This window comes from Hyla sarda, unplaced genomic scaffold (assembly GCF_029499605.1).
Source record: "Hyla sarda isolate aHylSar1 unplaced genomic scaffold, aHylSar1.hap1 scaffold_717, whole genome shotgun sequence".
In the NCBI taxonomy this organism is placed as follows: Eukaryota; Metazoa; Chordata; class Amphibia; order Anura; family Hylidae; genus Hyla; species Hyla sarda.
The window spans coordinates 78011-99971 of record NW_026610737.1 but is presented as its reverse complement, the minus strand read 5'-3'; the positions used below and the strand labels follow the sequence as shown (position 1 = coordinate 99971).

Genomic DNA, 21961 nt, shown 5'->3' with positions numbered 1-21961 from the left:
AACAGCAGCCAGCAGCCCGATACTGCTGATAGAAATACTTTTCATTCATAGCACAGCGCTGGTATATGTGTATAGAGGCACTGTGGGGGGGCAGATAACGCTATATGTCTGCACCCTCCAGCACTTCTATATACATATACCCCTGCGCATCTATAATATACAGACATCTGCTGCCACTATGCGCTGCTCATAGAAATACTTTTCATTCATAGCGCTACAAGGGTATATGTATATAGAAGTGCTGGAGGGTGCAGACATATAGCGTTATCTGCCCCCCCCCCCCCCCCCCACAGCGCCTCTATACACATATACCAGCGCTGCGCTATGAATGAAAAGTATTTCTATCAGCAGTATCGGGCTGCTGGCTGCTGTTAGAATGCTTTTCATTCATAGCGCAGCGGTGACATATGTATATGGATGGCTGTGCTGTGAGAGCACATTATTAATGCGCTGGTGGGGGGTATACATTTATTAATGTGCTGGTGGGGGGTATACATTTATTAATGCGCTGGTGGGGGGTATACATTCATTAATGCGCTGGTGGGGGGTATACATTTATTAATGCGCTGGCGGGGGATATACATTTATTAATGCGCTGGCGGGGGGTATATATTTATTAATACGCCGGCAGCGGGTATACGTTTATAAATGCGCCGGCGGGGGTATATATATATATGTGCACTGCAGGGGGCATATTATAAATGTGCTGGGGGGCTAGATATATAGGCTATATGTCTGCCCCCTCCCCTGCAGCGCTATATATCTTGCCCCCCAAAGCGCTTTTAATATAGATATGGCCCCCCTGCTTCTCACAATCTTCATTTTTAAATCTCCCGCTGAAAGCCCTGAATGGCTCCTCAGTACTGGCCATTCAGGGGTCCCTGCGGGGAATTTATAAATGAAAGTTAAAACACACTATACATCACAGGGGAGCGAACCATTCCGCCCGCTCCCCTGCTCAATAGCTTCTGATCGGATCGGGTCTCGGAAGTGAAACCCGGTGTGATCAATCCCTCAGCCCCTGTACTACAACTCCCATCATGGAACAGACTCTGTTCCATGATGGGGGTAGTAGTACAAACACTAATGTAGCCTCCCCAGCTGTCTGCAGACTCCCGCAGCCAGGGAATTATTACTCCCATCATGGAAACAAGTCAGTTCCATGATGGGAGTAGTAGTAGTCCCTCAGCACTGCAGGAGTCTGCTGATGTCACTTCTTCTGAGCTCAGAAGTAATAACGGATATTACAAACCAGGTGCAAACGGATGACATAAAGGCTCATCCGTTTGCCATAGACTTCAATGTTAAAAATAACGGCCGTTGATTTACCCGTTTCTTGTGACGGGCGAAAAATTAGTGCATGTCCCGTTATTTCTCCCGTCACAACTAACGGCCGTTATTCATGACGTGCTATAACGGTTCATAACGGGTAATAAAAAAATCCCATAGACTTGAATGGGATTGTTTAACAGCCGTTTAACATGGTTTTTCTGACGGACGTTTGAAACGGATTAATTTTTATAGTGTGAAAGCAGCCTTACGGTGGCAGAAAAATGCTTATTTGTCTGCTACATCCCCTCACATAAGTCATTGGCTAAGCACAGAAGAAAGGGGGAAAAAATAAGCAGCCATTGTAACCTATAAATCCACATGCACTTGGCAAAAAATCTATACAGAACTTTTGTCTCCATAATGGTAGTGTATGAGGCCGAGTCTTGGAACTGTCATGTGCCAGTGTTTTACCTTCTTCTCCAATTGGTTTTCTGCAGATTTTGCAACAAAAATGCTCTGGATGCCAGGTCTGTCCAAGAGCTGTGACTAAATTCTGTAAAAAAAAAATAAAAATGTCAATAAAGAATATCTTAGCTATGGAAGAACTACAATAGAACAAAACTAGAAGGAGCCAAGGGCGATGGCAAGATGTAGGAGAAAAGAAGATAGAGAGCTGCAGACAATTAGTGCAAAAAACTGTAGGAAAAATGCTTGGTAAATATCAGAAGAAATATTAAAAAGGACAAGCCCCTTCTATGGTTTCAGAGCTGCTTTGTCAGTCTCTGTGTAAAATCAGAAAAATGGCCTACAGAAACACATGATAAATCTGTTGGCAAAACTCTGAACACCTGAAAATAATTTTTGTGCAGATATTATTGTCTTGTATTTCTTTATATTGTGCATCCATCCATGTGATCCAGACACCCTCTGCTGCCTACAGTAGGAGCTGGTGAACCATTGTCTTACACTAGAGACAGTGTCTTGGGATGTCCTCCTGCAGAAGCCAGAAGAGGCCACTAACTTGTGCCCTGTATTAACTTTATTGTGAATGTTGCAGAGCTGAAAGTGCTGCCCTGCAGTGTCTGCACGTAGGGTTGAGTTACATCCATTTAACTTCTTTGATGAATGCACGTTGAGCACATGAATGATGCTGACAGCTCCTGTGAGACTGAGCTGAGGTCTGGGCCTAGTCAGTCATTGAGCTCCTGATGGAAAGGAACGTGACTGAAGCCTAAATGGAGAGAAGCATCCAGTTCTTGTTACTAGAATTGGATGCTCAACAGCCCTAAGTAAAGTCTGAGGCTTTCAAGAGGTATGTGCAGTGATGGCGATTGGCAGGGGGGGGGGGGTTGCGGGGTTGGTTGCAGATTGTGGACTTTGTAACTTTGTACCTGAACTGTGTTGATAGGGACCACACACTGTGTGAAGTGATCAGGAGTGATTTCAGAAACGGGCAGCATGCTATCAGGCTCAGAGATGGGGCAAACTGTGGTAAAAGGGTATGTCCCTCAGACCCACAGTATAATGGAAAGATTGGGTGAGAGCCATCAGCTATGTTGGGTGCAACCTGACCCTTGGAGGGCTTGTAACATGGTGCATAGCACAGTCCTTCAGAGATGTATTACATTTTAACTGTTCATGAGTGTTCATCCACCATGTGATTTAAATCACCAAGTATATTACACATCTTATTGTGACAGAAACCATTAAGCTTTTTGTGCCTTTAGATGAGCAAAAATAAATGGTACTTGTTTTGTGCAAATAGTGTTTATGACATTTCCAGTTGGGTGCAACCCCCATCCTACGATAGTGCAGTGCCTCATTGCATATGCTTGTGGGATGTGAATTGCTTGTCCGACATTTATTTGTTATTCTGCTGTTTATTATTCATAATTTACTTTAATGTATTGCACTGTTCATGTGTGGCTTGTTTGCTGGTTCACATTGATATGCTCTTTTGTCTTGTGAGTAATGGAGCCCATTTACTGACTGTCCTATAGCACTAAATTGGGAACATTCTAGCTAGTGGGAGTAGCCTACTCTAGCAAATTGTCATATACAAAAACAAATGGTGAAATCCTCCCCATGTCCCCCATATTTCATGTCCACCTCCCCCATTTCACATCCATCCCCCTTAATATGGTGCTCGGGTGAGGGGAAAACCTGAAAAAAAAATATTCCTACATAGCCCGGGTCCCCTGTAGGTTTTCAGCAGATCCTCTTCTCGTCCATGCATTCCCACTGTGTCTTCTCTTTCGTCTTCAGGGACAAGCAGCTTGTTGCAGGAGCTTCCCGCTCAGCCAATAACTGGCCGAGACAGGACACCACTAAAGCCAATAATTGGCTTTGCAGAAAGGCCCTACAGCAAGCTGCTTGTCTCTGAAGAAGGAAGCACCGAGAAGACACCAGGACTGCTCGGAGGAACTCTGGATCTGCGGCAGACCTACGGGGGACCAGGGCTAGATAAGTATATTTTTTATTTTTTTTTATTTTTTCTTATTCAACATTTTAATAATAAGAATAAAGGGATACAGGAAAGGAAAAATTAAAGGGGTAGGGGGAATTGGAATAAGCAAAAGAAAAAAACAAAACAAAAACAAGTAATTAGTAAAACCACGCATTCCGTGGTTTGGCATAAACATTAGTATACATCATGATAAAGGATACTTCAGGGTATTTTAAATAGGTTTCCCCCGCGCCCCAGCACTATAATACACACACGGGTGGGGTCTGGGGCCAAGCCACAGCCACAATTCTAATGCAAGGTAGTAATTGCAGGATTTTTTTATGTGATAATTCATGCAGCTCTAGTTTTTAGTTTTACTGTACACTCTCCTAGTGGGAGGAAGCAGTAGAAGTAAATGTCAGCTTCTCTTGCTGAAAGGATGTGATACTTAAAGCCTGGCTGGAGAGGGTCACGGGCGGACATTTACCTTTCCTCTGCAGCCTCAACACTGGAGAGGACCATCGTCATTACCTGTTCTGTGCGACCTTTATACTGGAGAGGACCAGTGTCATTATCCTTTCCTGCGCAGCCTCCATACTGGAGAGAGTCACTGTCATTAACCTTTCCTGCATGGAATCACTTGGGGCAACTCAGGTCCTCTGTAGTAAGGATTCTAAATCTTTGTGAACATTTTCCTAGTTCATTTTGAGGGAACAAGAAAAGTCTGTCAGAAATTATACAGGCTCCGCATGAGGACCTTTACCCCGCATGTGGGCATTGCAGCTCAATTCAGTACTACTGTTTATTTCTGGAATCTGCAGGGAGCCATCCAGTGTACACCCCTCAGGAGAACTAGTAGACTAATGCCTTACCTAAAGGGTCTAGAATGAAGCATAAACAGTATCTTTGACCCTGCTCTAGCCATCGTGTTGGATTATTGTGTTTAAATATACTGTGCCTCCATTGTACTGGATGATTTACAAGCCAAGTGAAAGACTGAGTTTTTATACACCTGCGTTTGTTATTCCTGCACGTCACCATCACAGGCATCTCACCTACCACAGGCCAGGCAATTCAGGGTGTAACCTGGAAGAATGATAGATATAGCAGCGTTTACTCAGAAATTGTTTTTTAATTCAGATTATAAAATATAAAATGTAATATATAAATATGTAAAACAATAACAAAATATCACATTACACTGGCACTATCTAATGAAAATCTCACTAGTGAGATATCCAAAATAAAATATAAAAAAAGAAATAAGAATAAATTGGTGTTCTAATGAGTCCATGAATCTGCAGATAAAAATATTTTTACCAATTTATTCTTATTTCTTTTTTTATATTTTATTTTTGATATCTCACTAGGGCCCAGCAACCAAGTAAACGCAGCAGCACTCCAGCGTAGTGAAGAATAGTGACTTTTATTTATCACCAAAAAGCAATAGCGACGTTTCAACCACCTCACGTGGCCGTCCTCAAGCAGTGCAAGTTACATAGTGAGTGCATTAAATAGGGAGAGACAATGTGACCTCACTTCCTGTGGGCGTACATTAATTTGCAAGTGTAAACAAACAAGTAAGATTACAGTAATATACCTCTATACATCTCATGTACAGGGAACCCTGTTCTACTGCAAAAAATAAAATGTAACAACAAAAGATGTAAAAAACAAAACATTTGTGCTACGCACACAATACACAATTGCTATACAGTGCAGTGTTATAGAACGTTATTCCGTGCCAATCAGTCCATACCTCCAGTCCCAGGCGTGGGACCCGAACATACAGATCCCAAACAATCCCCCTGATACCTCCATAGGGACAGAAAAAACAACGTAATAGATGATCGGCGTCCTTGCCGACTGTAGTAGTTTCCGATGACCGGATCCAAACTTCCGGTTCAGAGGCCTGTGGTACTTCAATTCACGCATGCGTGGCGTTCCAGCTGGAGACTACACGCCATCTTGAGTATTGGCAGGCCCTTTCTCGTGATGTTGGCGCCTGCGTACTTGTCGACCGAGCTCACGCATGCGCCTCGGCGCCTTGAGCTCCCGGTCGGCCATCTTAGGTGCTGGAAAGTGGACAGTTTAAGGCTTGACATAGTCCCTGTGTTGCCAGTACTTCTCCCAGCGGGCCCCCGGTGTCAGTGCAACTGATGGTTATTTCCCCACTGATAGGGGTAGTTCACCAGTGCACCGTGATGACTGCTAAACCACCTATGTAGTACGGGTTATAGCAGAGAAGACACCGGCCCCTGATATGGAGAATAAATGTACCCAATGGATGTCTAGCCCGTCCATAGCATCCAGTTCTCCATAGCAGGAAAACGCCACTCTAGTTAAACTGGAGTCCACATCCTGGCCCAAAATAGATAGTAAAAAATAAGATCTATAAAAAAAGAAACAGAAAAAAGCCCTAATGGAGGTTTCAGCTTTCAGGTGGATGATGGAGATCTCGTCGGGTTTCCACGCTGGACCTGGATCAGAACACAAGAAAAAAGTATTGTTAATGTGATGAAGGAAATAGTGTATATATTACAAAATATTAAACTAAAAAAACACTTATTACACAGGTCAGGATGTGTCATGTTATCCCAATTTAGGCATTACAAATAGCATGTGTTACTTTAAAGTCAACATTCAGACCCTCTGGTTTGAGGGTATGGAGTTGAAAAATCCATTTGAGTTCCTTCTTTTTTAATAAACTTACACGGTCCCCACCCCTTTTAAGGGGGGGGACGTGATCAACTAGCATGCATTTCAGGTCCTTTTCTCCATGGCCTGCCTCTAGAAAATGCTTCGGAACTGGTAGGTCTTGTTTTTGTTTCCGTATAGTGTAACGGTGTTGATTCAAACGTGTTTTGAAATCATAGGTCGTTTCTCCCACATATAATTTTTTGCAGGGGCACCATAGTATGTAAATGACGAAATCACTCGTGCATGTCAAATAGTAAGGGATTTTATATTTTCTACCAGTAGTAGGGTGTTGAAAAAAACTGCCTTTCACCATGTAGGTGCAATTCACGCATCTTCTACACGGGTAAGAGCCAGTGTTTTCCACTGTCATGAATCTCTGAGTCTGTTTCCTCAGGGATACATCCGCCTTGATGATTTGGTCTTTCAGATTCCTAGGGCGTCTATAAGCCATCAAGGGTGGTATTCGAAATTCAGGAATGTTTGGGTACTCCTTCTGGAGTAGCACCCAAAACTTCCTCAATATTGTAGATATTTTTCCAGAAGTATTATTGTATGTTGACACAAACGCTACTCTTTTGTTCATGGAAGCGTGTTTAGTGGGGTTCAGAAGGTCATGTCTAGAGGCTGCTTGAACCTTATCCCGGCAGCTGGAAATAAGTTTCCTCGGGTACCCTCTCTGTAAGAAATTGTCTGCTATTTTATCCATAGCTGGTTCAAGTTTGTCAGGAGTGCTGACGATCCTTTTCACCCTCAATAACTGACTGGTGGGCAGGGACCTCAGCATCGACTTAGGGTGGCAGCTGTCATATTTCAAAATGGAGTTACAGTCCGTATCCTTGGTGTAGAGGTCAGTGAATAAGCAATTACCACTGATCTCTACCCAGGTGTCCAAGAATTGGACACCAGACTTGGAGGAAGTAAGAGTAAAATGTATGTTCTCATGAATGGTATTTAGATATGCATGAAAGTCCCCCAGCTGGTCTTGGGAGCCCGCCCATACGATAAAAATATCGTCAATGTATCTCCACCACCCCAGCACATGGCTGAAGTGGTGGGACACATAGATGCGCTGCTCCTCAAGACCAGCGACGAACAAGTTTGCGTAGGTCGGCGCCACATTGGTGCCCATTGCGGTGCCGACCTGTTGAATAAAGTATTCGTCATTGAATACAAAGTAATTCCTAGTAAGTACCAAGGTTAGCAAGTCCATCAAAAAGGACACTTGTTCAGAAGTGAAATCCCCAACGATGGTCTGTTGTACACATTGTATTCCCTCTGTGTGTGGTATAGAGGTATAGAGACTAGTTATGTCCAGAGATGCCAGTATAGCACCTTCTGGAATGAAAATTCTTTCAATCTTATTAATAAAGTCAGCTGTATCTCTCAAGTAAGATTTCGCATTATAGACGTAAGGGCGAAGTACCTTGTCGAGAAAAATCGAGAGGTGGCTCGTCACTGAGTTAGTACCCGATACGATCGGGCGCCCAGGTGGGGCCACTAGGGACTTGTGTATTTTCGGTAGTAGGTAAAGTACCGGAGTATTGGGATGTGTGACAGTAAGAAAATTAAAGAGGGGTTTATCAATCAAATTGCTTGCCAATGCATTCTCAAGTACAAGCTTGATTTCCCTCTCGATATTCCATCTTGGGTCAACAGCTGACTTTAAATAAGTTACACCATCATTAAGTTGTCTGTCTGCTTCTTGTAAATATTTGGATAGTTTTTCTTGTGTTCTGATCCAGGTCCAGCGTGGAAACCCGACGAGATCTCCATCATCCACCTGAAAGCTGAAACCTCCATTAGGGCTTTTTTCTGTTTCTTTTTTTATAGATCTTATTTTTTACTATCTATTTTGGGCCAGGATGTGGACTCCAGTTTAACTAGAGTGGCGTTTTCCTGCTATGGAGAACTGGATGCTATGGACGGGCTAGACATCCATTGGGTACATTTATTCTCCATATCAGGGGCCGGTGTCTTCTCTGCTATAACCCGTACTACATAGGTGGTTTAGCAGTCATCACGGTGCACTGGTGAACTACCCCTATCAGTGGGGAAATAACCATCAGTTGCACTGACACCGGGGGCCCGCTGGGAGAAGTACTGGCAACACAGGGACTATGTCAAGCCTTAAACTGTCCACTTTCCAGCACCTAAGATGGCCGACCGGGAGCTCAAGGCGCCGAGGCGCATGCGTGAGCTCGGTCGACAAGTACGCAGGCGCCAACATCACGAGAAAGGGCCTGCCAATACTCAAGATGGCGTGTAGTCTCCAGCTGGAACGCCACGCATGCGTGAATTGAAGTACCACAGGCCTCTGAACCGGAAGTTTGGATCCGGTCATCGGAAACTACTACAGTCGGCAAGGACACCGATCATCTATTACGTTGTTTTTTCTGTCCCTATGGAGGTATCAGGGGGATTGTTTGGGATCTGTATGTTCGGGTCCCACGCCTGGGACTGGAGGTATGGACTGATTGGCACGGAATAACGTTCTATAACACTGCACTGTATAGCAATTGTGTATTGTGTGCGTAGCACAAATGTTTTGTTTTTTACATCTTTTGTTGTTACATTTTATTTTTTGCAGTAGAACAGGGTTCCCTGTACATGAGATGTATAGAGGTATATTACTGTAATCTTACTTGTTTGTTTACACTTGCAAATTAATGTACGCCCACAGGAAGTGAGGTCACATTGTCTCTCCCTATTTAATGCACTCACTATGTAACTTGCACTGCTTGAGGACGGCCACGTGAGGTGGTTGAAACGTCGCTATTGCTTTTTGGTGATAAATAAAAGTCACTATTCTTCACTACGCTGGAGTGCTGCTGCGTTTACTTGGTTGCTGTAGTTCATCGGGGCCCGAGGACCAGGGCCCATCCACAGCCTGCACCCACTGCACCTAGTTCAACTTGAGAGTGCTGCTCCACCTGCTTCTCTCACTAGGGCCCAGTGAGATTTTCATTAGATAGTGCCAGTGTAATGTGATATTTTGTTATTGTTTTACATATTTATATATTACATTTTATATTTTATAATCTGAATTAAAAAACAATTTCTGAGTAAACGCTGTTATATCTATCATTGCCCACACCATTATGCACCATTGGTGAGGTCCTAGAGGCATAAGCTATAGATTTTCATTATTATACATTATTGTTGCCGGTGGGGTCCGGCTTTAGCTTTAACCGCCTCGGTCCTTCTGTTGTGAGCTGCACCTAATTTTATGTAACCTGGAAGAACTGTTACCATTTACCCCTGCTATGCAGCTCCACTTCACTGTGCCTGCCCACGGAGCCTCAGATAACGCTGTGGAAGTACTTGTGCTAGTGTTCCAGCAACTGTGACCAGCCGCAGAACTACTGCACCCAGCCATCTTATATGTTCTCCCCTTTGCTGTACTCCCTCTGAGGTAAAAAAAGATGGAAGCAACATACAGCACAGAAACAATGAGAAGAGTCTATACTGGGACAATAAAGAGACAAGTCCTGTAAAATAAACAAGGAGAAGGGAATAAGTCTAAAGTCTGAATGCAAGGACATAGATAAGCAAAGGTGGACTGGCAGCATCTATTGAGAACGGAGAACCTGACAAGCATGCAGCTACTTATGGCATTACCTGTAAGATGGGTAGGTCACACAGTGCACAGCGTGGGGCATATAGTGTAAAATAATCCCTTTCACAATATGGACGTCCATCTTTCTCAAAAAAATTTGTAGTTCCAATGAGTGACTTACAGTGGGCACAAACAAAGTGTTCAGGATGCCAAGCATGTCCTAATGCAGTCACCACCTTAAGAGAAAAGACATGGTTATAATATCCCAGAAAATGTACAGGTTAGTAGTAAGCATGAGTGTGAAACTGTGTACTTTTATATACATTACACCCTATATAACATGCTGGGCTGTGCACCCTATATAACATGCTGGGCTGTGCACCCTATATAACATGCTGGGCTGTGCACCCTATATAACATGCTGGGCTGTGCACCCTATATAACATGCTGGGCTGTGCACCCTATATAACATGCTGGGCTGTGCACCCTATATAACATGCTGGGCTGTGCACCCTATATAACATGCTGGGCTGTGCACCCTATATAACATGCTGGGCTGTGCGCCCTATATAACATGCTGGGCTGTGCGCCCTATATAACATGCTGGGCTGTGCACCCTATATAACATGCTGGGCTGTGCACCCTATATAACATTCTGGGCTGTGCACCCTATATAACAGGCTGGATTGTGTACCCTATATAACAAGCTGGGCTGTGCACCCTATATAACATGCTGGGCTGTGCACCCTATATAACATGCTGGGCTGTGCGCCCTATATAACATGCTGGGCTGTGCGCCCTATATAACATGCTGGGCTGTGCACCCTATATAACATGCTGGGCTGTGCACCCTATATAACATGCTGGGCTGTGCACCCTATATAACAGGCTGGATTGTGTACCCTATATAACAAGCTGGGCTGTGCACCCTATATAACATGCTGGGCTGTGCACCCTATATAACATGCTGGGCTGTGCACCCTATATAACATGCTGGGCTGTGCACCCTATATAACATGCTGGGCTGTGCACCCTATATAACATGCTGGGCTGTGCACCCTATATAACATAGTAACATAGTTCATAAGGTTGAAAAAAGACCAGAGTCCATCAAGTTCAACCTATATCCCTAATGAGTCCCTACTGAGTTGATCCAGAGGAGAAAAAAACCCTCATAATAGAGGTAAAAATGCCTTCCCGACTCCAAATATGGCAGTCAGAATAAATCCCTGTGTGACGGATCCTAGAGTCACCCTACCTACTTGGATGGACTTTAGGACATCACTATTTGTACCCCTCAGTTGATGTTGTCCTGTGACATAAAGCTCAGAGTTAAAATACTTTTATTTACTGTTTTCATACACTTTCTGCACACGGTCCACTTTCTGTGCACAATACACCTTTTTGCACATGGTCTACCTTTTGCACACTGTCGACCTTTTGCACACTGTCCACCTGCTTTACACAATACACCTTTTTGCACATGGTTCACATTTTGCACACGGTCCACTTTTGCACACGGTTCACCTTTTGTACAATACACTAATTCTACTCATGCTTCTCCTGTTTGCACACAGTCCAACTTCTGCACACCTCCACCTCCTTTTGCACTCAATGCACTGTATAGGTAGAGCTAATCAACTTTATTGGATTATCTTCCAGACTGGCTGTCACCTGTATTGTCTTTACTGACCCTTCCCCCTGTGATGTCCATCCTATAAAAGAAGACACTTGTTCCACAATAAAGGGTTCTGTTTTTATACCTGAAAACTGGAGTTGCCTGGTTCTTTGGGTACAAGAATGCAATAATCTCTAGTTCTGCCTGGGGATAATGCCTGTGATATGCTGGAGCTTGTCATCGGGAAGGAGAAGCCACTTTTGGCGGAGTCAGTCCGTCACAATTGGTGGCAACGGTGGGATCTGACTTCTCCAGGATCAACACTGAGACCAGCCCAGCTGGGGGAGATACAGCCGCTGGCTTGACCCCGGTCTCAGCAACAAGGCTTCACAGTGGATGGAGTTGTGCTATGACAAACTAAAGTGAAGCACCCTAAAATATGTGCTGGAAGCTAGAGGTCGGGTAGCAAGTAACAAAAGTAAAGCGGCTATCATCAAAGAACTGATGGAGGGTGACAGGAACAGTGAATCGTTCACCCAGAGAGCAGACAGGATGGATGCCCAGAGGGAAGTTCAGTGGCGCCTGGACCTCCTAGGCAAAGACACTCCACGAGCTTCAGTGGAGAAAATTATATCGAAAGTAAACCAACTATATATAGCAGAGACGAACAACATCAGAAGAACAGAGGGATTCTGTCATGGTACCCACAGCAAGAAGCTACCTTACGCAGCTTTTCGTACCTTTGAAGACGGGAGGGAGGACATCGACCACTTCCTACAAGTCTTTGAGAGACAGTGCCGACTGGAAAGACTGGAGGAAGGCGACTGGGTAAACGCTTTGGTGAGTCGTCTAACTGGCAGAGCTGCTGAGGAATATCAGACAGTACCCGAAGAAGAATGTCGGGACTACGAACAGGTGAAGGAACGTTTACTCGCTCGGTATGGCATCACCCCGGAAGCCCACAGAATGTAATTCCGGAATCTACGAAGAAAAGAAGGGCAGCCATTCACTGACTTTGCATATCAGTTGACCCGGTTGGCAAAAGGCTGGGTAACAGGCTGCTAGGTAGCAACCATAGACGATCTAATGCAGCTGGAACAATTCTTAGAACAATTGCCAACTGCAGTAAAAGAGTGGGTGAAGGACCAGAAGCCCACAACACTTGATAAAGCTGCAGTGTTAGCTGACCAATACTTGGATGCCCGGCGGCCAGCGAACCCTGTAAGCAGACCAGCAGCCCGATGGGCTCCGGCCGCCCCAGCTCCCAGTCGTCCGGCTCCAGTGACATTTAATCAATCACCTCGGAGGGTTGTCAACGTGAGGTGCCATACATGTGACCAAATAGGCCACTACAAGCGAGACTGTCCTCAGGAAAGACTTCCATCCCAAGGCTGGAAAAGACCGGCGACCTTCCCACGAGCGGCAGCTCACTGCGTGGAAGCTGAATCTACTTCTCAGGAATGGTGTGAAGAGGATATGGGGATCCTACACGAAGCGGACCCAGTCCAAGCAGCTACGGTTGACAACAGGAACCACCACCGGCAGAGAGTTTGGGTAAATGGTCAGCAAGTGCAGGGACTTCGAGACAGCGGAGCCACTCTCACGTTGGTCCAACCGACCGGCGTCCAACACCGAGAAAAGACTGGCCGGACTGTGGCTGTGCGTGTTGCCAGGGGAAGGATTATGCGGATCCCCACCGCAAGGGTTTTTCTTGATTGGGAGGCTGGGTCCAGGGAGATAGAAGTGGGAGTTATGGAGAACTTGCCAGCAGAAGTACTCTTGGGCAATGATTTGGGGCGGCTGAATTATTCATATGTCCCTGCTACAACCACCGAAGCTTACCCGGTAACCACCCGGCAGCAGGCTCAGAAAGAGGCGACTCTGCTCGATGATGGGCCACAGACCGCTCTACTTTTGGATTGGGAGCAGTGTTGAGCCAAGTGGGCGCGGACGGTGATGAACACCCGGTGGTCTACATCAGCCGCAAAATGCTGCCCAGGGAGGTAGGGTATGCTGCTATTGAAAAAGAGTGCCTGGCGTTGGTGTGGGCCCTCAAAAAGCTACCAGCCTACTTGTAATGACGATCATTTACTGTACTCACGGACCACAACCCCTTGGTTTGGCTCAACCGGGTGTCTGGGGACAATGGACGACTAAATGGCTGTGGAGCCTGGCCCTACAGCCATTTAATTTTACAATACAATATCGGCCAGGTAAACAGAATGGAAATGCTGATGGATTGTCTCGGCAATCGGAGTTAACTACCTAACCAGCAAGACAGCCCCAACCCGACCCGTGTGGATCTAGCCGGGTCTGTTACTGTAAAACAAAAAGGGGGAGCACTGTGACGGATCCTAGAGTCACCCTACCTACTTGGATGGACTTTAGGACATTACTATTTGTACCCCTCAGTTGATGTTGTCCAGCGACATAAAGCTCAGAGTTAAAATACTTTTATTTACTGTTTTCATACACTTTCTGCACACGGTCCACTTTCTGTGCACAATACACCTTTTTGCACATGGTCTATCTTTTGCACACTGTCGACCTTTTGCACACTGTCCACCTCTTTTACACAATACACCTTTTTGCACATGGTTCACATTTTGCACACGGTCCACTTTTGCACACCGGGAAGCCGCGGGACCTGGAGCGCTCGGCGTTACAGTACCCCCACCCCCCTTAGGTCTCCCCATCTCTTTGGAGCCCAGGAACCTATGGATGAGCTCCTTGTCGAGGATTTTGTCCTCGGGCTCCCAAGACCTCTCTTCGGGGCCACAATTCTCCCAGGCAACAAGAATTTTTTTTTTACCTCTGATGACCTTGGAGGCGAGGATTTCTTTTACCGAGAAGACATCAGAGGACCCAGTGACAGGAGCAGGAACTGTGACCTTGGGGGAAAAGCGGTTAAGAATGAGAGGTTTGAGAAGGGATACATGAAAGGAGTTAGGAATACGAAGAGAAGGAGGAAGATGGAGCTTGTAGGAGACAGAGTTGATTTGACTTTTGACTCTAAATGGCCCGAGGTAACGAGGACCCAGCTTGTAGCTAGGGACACAAAACCGAATATATTTGGTAGAGAGCCACACTTTGTCACCAGGGGCAAAGACAGGAGGAGTTCTTCTCTTCTTATCCGCATGTTTCTTCATGCGAGAAGAGGCCAGTGAGAGCGACTTTTGAGTCTCTTTCCAGATAGAGGGGAACTCCAGATGAAGTGGGAATGGGGAGGGGGGGGGGGGGGGAAGCGGGTGACGGCCGTACACCACAAAGACTGGAGACTTGGCAGATGACTCAGAGTTTTTGAAATTGTACGAGAGTTCAGCCCAGGGTAACAGGTCGACCCAATCGTCTTGGCGGGAGGAGACAAAATGTCGCAGGTAGTCACCAAGGATCTGGTTCACTCTCTCCACTTGTCAATTGGACTGCGGGTGGTAGGCGGAAGAAAAATTCAATTTAATCTTCAATTGGGTGCAGAGTGCTCTCCAGAATTTTTAGATGAATTGAACGCCTCTATCAGAGACGATATGCGTGGTAAGTCCGTGGAGACGAAAAATGTGCAAAAAGAATTGCTTCGCCAACTGTGGCGCAGAAGGGAGACCAGGAAGCGGGACAAAATGAGCCATTTTGGAGAATCGATCAACGACCACCCAAATGACAGTGTTGCCATGGGATACAGGAAGGTCAGTGCCGAAGTCCATCGCTATGTGGGACCAAGGCTGTTCGGGCACCGGCAGGGGAAGGAGAAGACCCGCAGGCCTCTGGCGAGAGAGAGTCCGGAGGCAAAGACGTGGAGGGACATAGGTTTTTCTTGGAGGAACTGGCACCAGAGAAGCAGGAACAGCACAGATCAGACACTCAGGAGGGATGATGTGTTGAGGAGAGGCTTCAGCTTCTGTGGCATCGGTGGAACGTGATAGGGCATCCGCCCTGACATTCTTTTCTGCAGGACGAAAATAGATCTGGAAATTGAAGCGGGCAAAGAACAGCGACCACCTGGCCTGGCGAGGATTTAAGCGCTGGGCGGACTGTAGGTTGGACAGGTTTTTGTGGTCAGTGTAGATGGTGATAGGGTGAAGGGATCTTTCCAGGAGATGTCTCCACTCCTCTAGTGCCAACTTAATGGCCAATAATTCACGGTCACTAATAGCGTAGTTCCTTTCAGGAGGAGAAAACGTTTTTTCTCTTAGCGGTTTTTTGAAGAAGGACTGCCCTGGCTCCTACCGAAGAGGCATCTACCTCAAGGAAAAACGGTTTCAAAGGATCGGGCCTAGTCAAGATTGGGGGGGAGGCGAAGGCGGCCTTAAGGTGAGTAAAAGCTTCTTCCGCTTGGGGAGGCCAGGATCTTGGATTCACATCTTTCTTTGTTAGTGCCACAATGGGAGCCACGATAGTGGAAAAGTGGGGGATGAACTGACGGTAGTAATTAGCGAATCCGAGGAAGCGCTGGATAGAGCGAAGTGCCGAGGGGCGTGGCCAATCCAAGACTGCAGAGAGCTTGTCAGGGTCCATTTGTAGACCTTGTCCTGAGACACTTTTCAATTTTGGCGTAGAGATGGTTAACACGGAGGCGCTGGAGTACTTGACAAACATGGAGGCGGTTTTCCTCTAAGTTGGAGAAGAAGATTAATATGTCATCAAGATAGACAACTACACAATAAGTCCCGGAAGATTTCATTGACAAAGTCTTGGAAGACTGCAGGGGCGTTGCAAAGACCAAATGGCATGACGAGGTATTCGAAGTGGCCATTTCTGGTGTTAAAAGCGGTTTTCCACTCATCTCCTTCACGAATTCTGATGAGGTTATTATACGCGCCCCTGAGGTCAAGCTTAGTAAAAATCTTTGCTCCGCGCAGACGGTCAAAGAGTTCGAGATGAGAGTCAGAGGGTAGCGGTTCTTTACAGTGATTTTATTGAGACCGCGGTAGTCAATACAAGGGCATAGTGACCCGTCCTTCTTGGCAACAAAGAAGAATCCTGCACCGGCAGGAGAAGAAGACTTCCTGATGAAACCTTTCTTGAGATTGTCCTGAATGTACTCCGTCATGGCTTTAGTTTCTGGAGCGGAGAGAGAGGGTAAATCCTGCCACGGGGCGGTGTGGTACCGGGGAGCAAGTCAATAGGACAGTCGTAGGGCCTATGTGGTGGTAAGGCCTCTGCCTGCTTCTTGCAAAAGACGTCAGAAAAGTCTTGATAGGCCTTCGGAAGGCCGGGCAATGGAGAAGCGATGGAGACTTGGCTAGTAGGTACTGACTTAAGGCAACGTGTGTGGCAGGAAGAGCCCCAGGATTTAATGTCCCCAGTGGCCCAGTCGAGGGTAGGAGAGTGACGCTGGAGCCAGGGCAAGCCTAGAAGGATGTCTGAGGTGCAGTTTGGTAGAACAAAAAATTCAATCGTTCCTTGATGGAGAACCTCCACGGTCATGTGCACGGGTTTTGTGCGGTAACGCACGGTGCAATTCAGGTTTTCTCTGTTAACCGAAGAAATGAAGAAGGGCTTGACGAGACGGATAACAGGGATGTTAAACCGGTTGATGAAGGAGATAAGTGACTCGGGATGCGTGACGTCCCGCCACAGGCAGGGGGACAGCGATCCCGGTCAGGGACAGTGACTGGAGCGCTGCTACAGGCCAAACGCCGCGAGCGCCGGGGAAGCCGCGGGACCCGGAGCGCTCGGCGTTACAGTTATTACTCTCCAAAAATGCATCCAGACCCCTTTTGAACTCTTTCACAGATTTCCCCACGACCAACTCCTCAGGCAGAGAATTCCCGAGTCTCACTGCTCTTACAGTAAAGAACCCCCGTCTGTGCTGGTGTAGAAACCTTCTTTCCTCTAAACGTAGAGGATGCCCCCTTGCTATAGATACAGTCCTGGGTAAAAATAGATCATGGGAGAGATCACTGTACGGTCCCCTGATATATTTATACATAGTTATTAGGTCTCCCCTAAGCCTTCTTTTTTCTAAACTAAATAACCCTAATTCTGATAATCTTTCTGGGTACTGTAGTCCTCCCATTCCCCGTATTACTTTGGTTGCCCGTCTTTGAACCCTCTCCAGCTCCACTATATCTTTCTTGTACACTGGTGCCTAGTACTGTACACAGTATTCTATGTGTGGTCTGACCAGTACTGTACACAGTATTCTATGTGTGGTCTGACCAGTACTGTACACAATATTCCATGTGTGGTCTGACTAGTGATTTGTACAGCGGTAGAATTATTTCCTTGTCGTGGGCATCTATGCCCCTATTGATGCCCCCCATGATTTTATTTGCCTTGGCAGCAGCTGCCCGACACTGGTCATTACAGCTAAATTTACTATTAACTAAGACCCCTAAGTCCTTTTCCACATCAGTTGTCCCAAGCATTCTCCCATTTAATACATAACCCCAGCCCGGATTTTTCTTCCCCATATGCATTACCTTACATTTATCAGTGTTGAACCTCATCTGCCACTTCCCAGCCCAAACCTCCAACCTATCCATATCCATTTGTAACAGTGCACTGTCCTCTATAGTGTTTACCGCTTTACAGAGTTTAGTGTCATCTGCAAAGATTGCTACTTTACTATTCAACCCCTCTACAAGGTCATTAATTAATATATTAAATAGAACAGGACCCAAGACGGACCCCTGTGGTACCCCACTAGTAACAGTCACCCAATCAGAATAAGTACCATTAATAACCACCCTCTGTTTCCTATCACTGAGCCAGTTACTTACCCACTTACAATCATTCTCTCCAGCCCCATCCTTCTCATTTTATGCACCAACCTTTTATGTGGAACCATATCAAATGCTTTGGAAAAATCCAGATATACGACATCCAGTGATTCACCCTGGTCCAGTCTGGAGCTCACCTCCTCATAAAAGCAGATCCCTGATATGGGGTCATGCATTTATTTTTATTAAGATATTCCAAAATAGCATCTCTTAGAAAACCCTCAAACAATTTACATACAACGGAGGTCAAACTAACAGGTCTATAATTCCCGGGGTCACCTTTTGATCCCTTTTTAAATATTGGTACCACATTTGCCTTGCGCCAGTCCTGGGGAACAGGACTATAGAGTCCCTGAATATTAAAATAGGGGTCTGTCTATCACATTACTTAATTCCTTTAGAACACGGGGGTGAATGCCATCTGGACCTGGTGATTTGTCTATTTTGATTTTTTGTAGGCAGCACTGTACTTCTTCCTGGGTTAGACAGGTGACCTGTACTTCTTCCTGGGTTAGACAGGTGATCTGTACTAGGGAGTTTACCTTATCTTGCTGTATTTGACCTGGCATTTCATTTTCCTCGGTGAACACAGTGGAGAAGAATTTGTTTAATATATTTGCTTTTACCTGATCCCCGTTTTATAATTTCTTCCTCGTCATTTTTTAAAGGGCCCAGATTTTCATTTTTGATCTTTTTGCTATTTATATAGTTAAAGAACATTTTGGGGTTATTTTTACTCTTTTTGGCAATGAGTCTTTCTGTCTCTATTTTTGCGGTTTTTATCAGTTTTTACATATTTTACATTTTTCTCTATAGCTTTTTATTGCTTCTTCACTGCCGTCCTGTTTTAGTAGTTTAAATGCTTTATTTTTGTCATTTATTGCCCCCTTATAATTTTTGTTCATCCATATTGGTTTTCTTTTATTTCTGACCCTTTTATTCCCATAAGGTATATACATCTTGCAGTGAAAATTTAAGATATTTTTAAAAGTCTCCCATTTAGTGTCAGTATTCTTGTTTTTGAGGACATTATCCCATTTTATATTGTTAAGGGCTTCTCTGAGTTGATCGAACTTTGCCTTCCTGAAGTTCATTGTTTTTGTGGCCCCTCGAGAGATTCCCTTATTGAAGAACAAGTTATAATGTATTATATTATGGTCACTATTTCCTAGGTATCCTTCTACTTGCACATTAGTTACTCTATCAGGTCTGCTGGTTAATATTAAGCCCTGCACCATTTGTAACAGATAATTGTCTTTAGCTATAGTCAGAAACCTGTTTCCTTTATGAGATTGACAGGTCCCCCCTCCCACCGCTCCACCCCCAGGTATATTACTTAGTCCCCCCTCTCTATCTACACTATCTTCCCCCTCTATGTTGTAGGTTCCCTCCCCCCTAGTCCCTAGTTTAAGCACTCCTCCACCCTTCTAGCCATCTTCTCCCCAAGCACAGCTGAGGTGCAGCCTGTCCCTACGGTAGAGCCGGTAACCGACAGCGAAGTCAGCCCAGTTCTCCATGAACCCAAACCCCTCCTTCCTACACCAGCTTCTGAGCCACTTGTTTACCTCCCTAATCTCCCGCTGCCTCTCTGGTGTGGCTCGTGGTACAGGTAATATTTCAGAAAATAATACCTTGGAGGTCCTTGCCTTAAGCTTGCGGCTTAAGTCCCTGAAATCATTTTTAAGGACACTCCACCTACCTCTTACTTTGTCATTGGTGCCAATATGTACCATGACTGCTGGATCCTCTCCAGCCCCACCCAGCAACCTGTCAACCCGATCCGCGATGTGCCGAATTCGAGCGCCAGGAAGACAACACACTGTTCGGCGATCCTGGTCTTTGTGACAGATTGCCCTGTCTGTCGCCCTAATAATTGAGTCCCCCACTACCAGTACCTGTCTGGCCTGCCCTGCACTCCTCCTTCCCTCCTTACTGGAGCAGACACCCCCCTGGCGATCAGAGGCAGTATCTTGCTGCAGTACTGCTAGCTCTAAAATAGTATCCCCCTCATCTGCCAACCGGGCAAACTTGTTGGGGTGTGCCAGTTCAAGACTAGTCTCCATGACACTTTTCCCTCTACCCTGTTTTTTAACTGTAACCCAGCTAGCTGCCTGACTGTCCTGCACCTCCGTCCCACTATCCTCCCTCACCTCTACCCCAGAGAGACTCCTCTCCATGTTGTCAATGCTTCTCATTGTTGCCAGTCGCTCCTCTAGATGCAGGATCTGGGCTTCTAAACGAACAACTAGCACACATCTCGCACAACAATATGCACCCTCAAACATAACATGCTGGGCTGTGAACCCTATATAACATGCTGGGCCGTGCACCCTATATAACATGCTGGTCTGTGCACCCTATATAATATGCTGGACTGTGAACCCTATATAACATGCTGGGCTGTGCACCCTATATAACATGCTGGGCTGTGCACCCTATATAACATGCTGGGCCGTGCACCCTATATAACATGCTGGACTGTGCACCCTATATAACATGCTGGTCTGTGCACCCTATATAATATGCTGGACTGTGCACTCTATATAACATGCTGGACTGTGCACCCTATATAACATGCTGGACTGTGCACCCTATATAACATGCTGGACTGTGCACCCTATATAACATGCTGGACTGTGCACCCTATATAACATGCTGGGCTGTGCACCCTATATAACATGCTGGGCTGTGCACCCTATTTAACATGCTGGGCTGTGCACCCTATATAATATGCTGGACTGTGCACCCTATATAACATGCTGGACTGTGCACCCTATATAACATGCTGGACTGTGCACCCTATATATCATGCTGGGCTGTGCACCCTATATAACATGCTGGACTGTGCACCCTATATAACATGCTGGGCTGTGCACCCTATATATCATGCTGGACTGTGCACCCTATATAACATGCTGGGCTGTGCACCCTATATAACAGGCTGAATTGTGCACCATATATAACATGCTGGGCTGTGCACCCTATATAACATGCTGGGCTGTGCACCCTATATAACATGCTGGACTGTGCACCCTATGTAACATGCTGGGCTGTGCACCCTATGTAACATGCAGGACTGTGCACCTTATATAACATGCTGGGCTGTGCACCCTATATAACATGCTGGGCTGTGCACCCTATATAACATGCTGGGCTGTGCACCCTATATAACATGCTGAACTGTGCACCCTATATAACATGCTGGACTGTGCACCCTATATAACATGCTGGGCTGTGCACCCTATATAACATGCTGGGCTGTGCACCCTATATAACATGCTGGGCTGTGCACCCTATATAACATGCTGGGCTGTGCACCCTATATAACATGCTGTGCTGTGCACCCTATATAACATGCTGGGCTGTGCACCCTATATAACATGCTGTGCTGTGCACCCTATATAACATGCTGGACTGTGCACCCTATATAACATGCTGGGCTGTGCACCCTATATAACATGCTGGACTGTGCACCCTATATAACATGCTGGGCTGTGCACCCTATGTAACATGCTGGGCTGTGCACCCTATGTAACATGCTGGGCTGTGCACCCTATATAACATGCTGGACTGTGCACCCTATATAACATGCTGGGCTGTGCACCCTATATAACATGCTGGGCTGTGCACCCTATATAACATGCTGGGCT

The 21961-nt window shown here is 45.9% G+C and overlaps 1 protein-coding gene and 1 long non-coding RNA gene across 2 annotated transcripts in view; one reads left to right on the top strand and one right to left on the bottom strand.

Moving 5' to 3' along the window:
- The window catches only part of LOC130344343 (uncharacterized), a 59483-nt gene extending 56627 nt beyond the window's left edge, over positions 1–2856 (top strand). Inside the window, exon 3 of the long non-coding RNA XR_008883294.1 lies at positions 1770–2856. This is a non-coding gene — a long non-coding RNA (uncharacterized LOC130344343). The remainder of the gene's footprint in view (positions 1–1769) is intronic.
- TGFB1I1 (transforming growth factor beta 1 induced transcript 1) overlaps positions 1–21961 on the bottom strand; it is a 109595-nt gene that overhangs the window by 15474 nt on the left and 72160 nt on the right. Inside the window, exons 8-9 of the mRNA XM_056554427.1 lie at positions 10037–10210; positions 1744–1825 (exon numbers count right to left, since the gene is read on the bottom strand). Of these exons, the coding sequence (XP_056410402.1) occupies positions 1744–1825; positions 10037–10210 (256 nt within the window). The remainder of the gene's footprint in view (positions 1–1743; positions 1826–10036; positions 10211–21961) is intronic.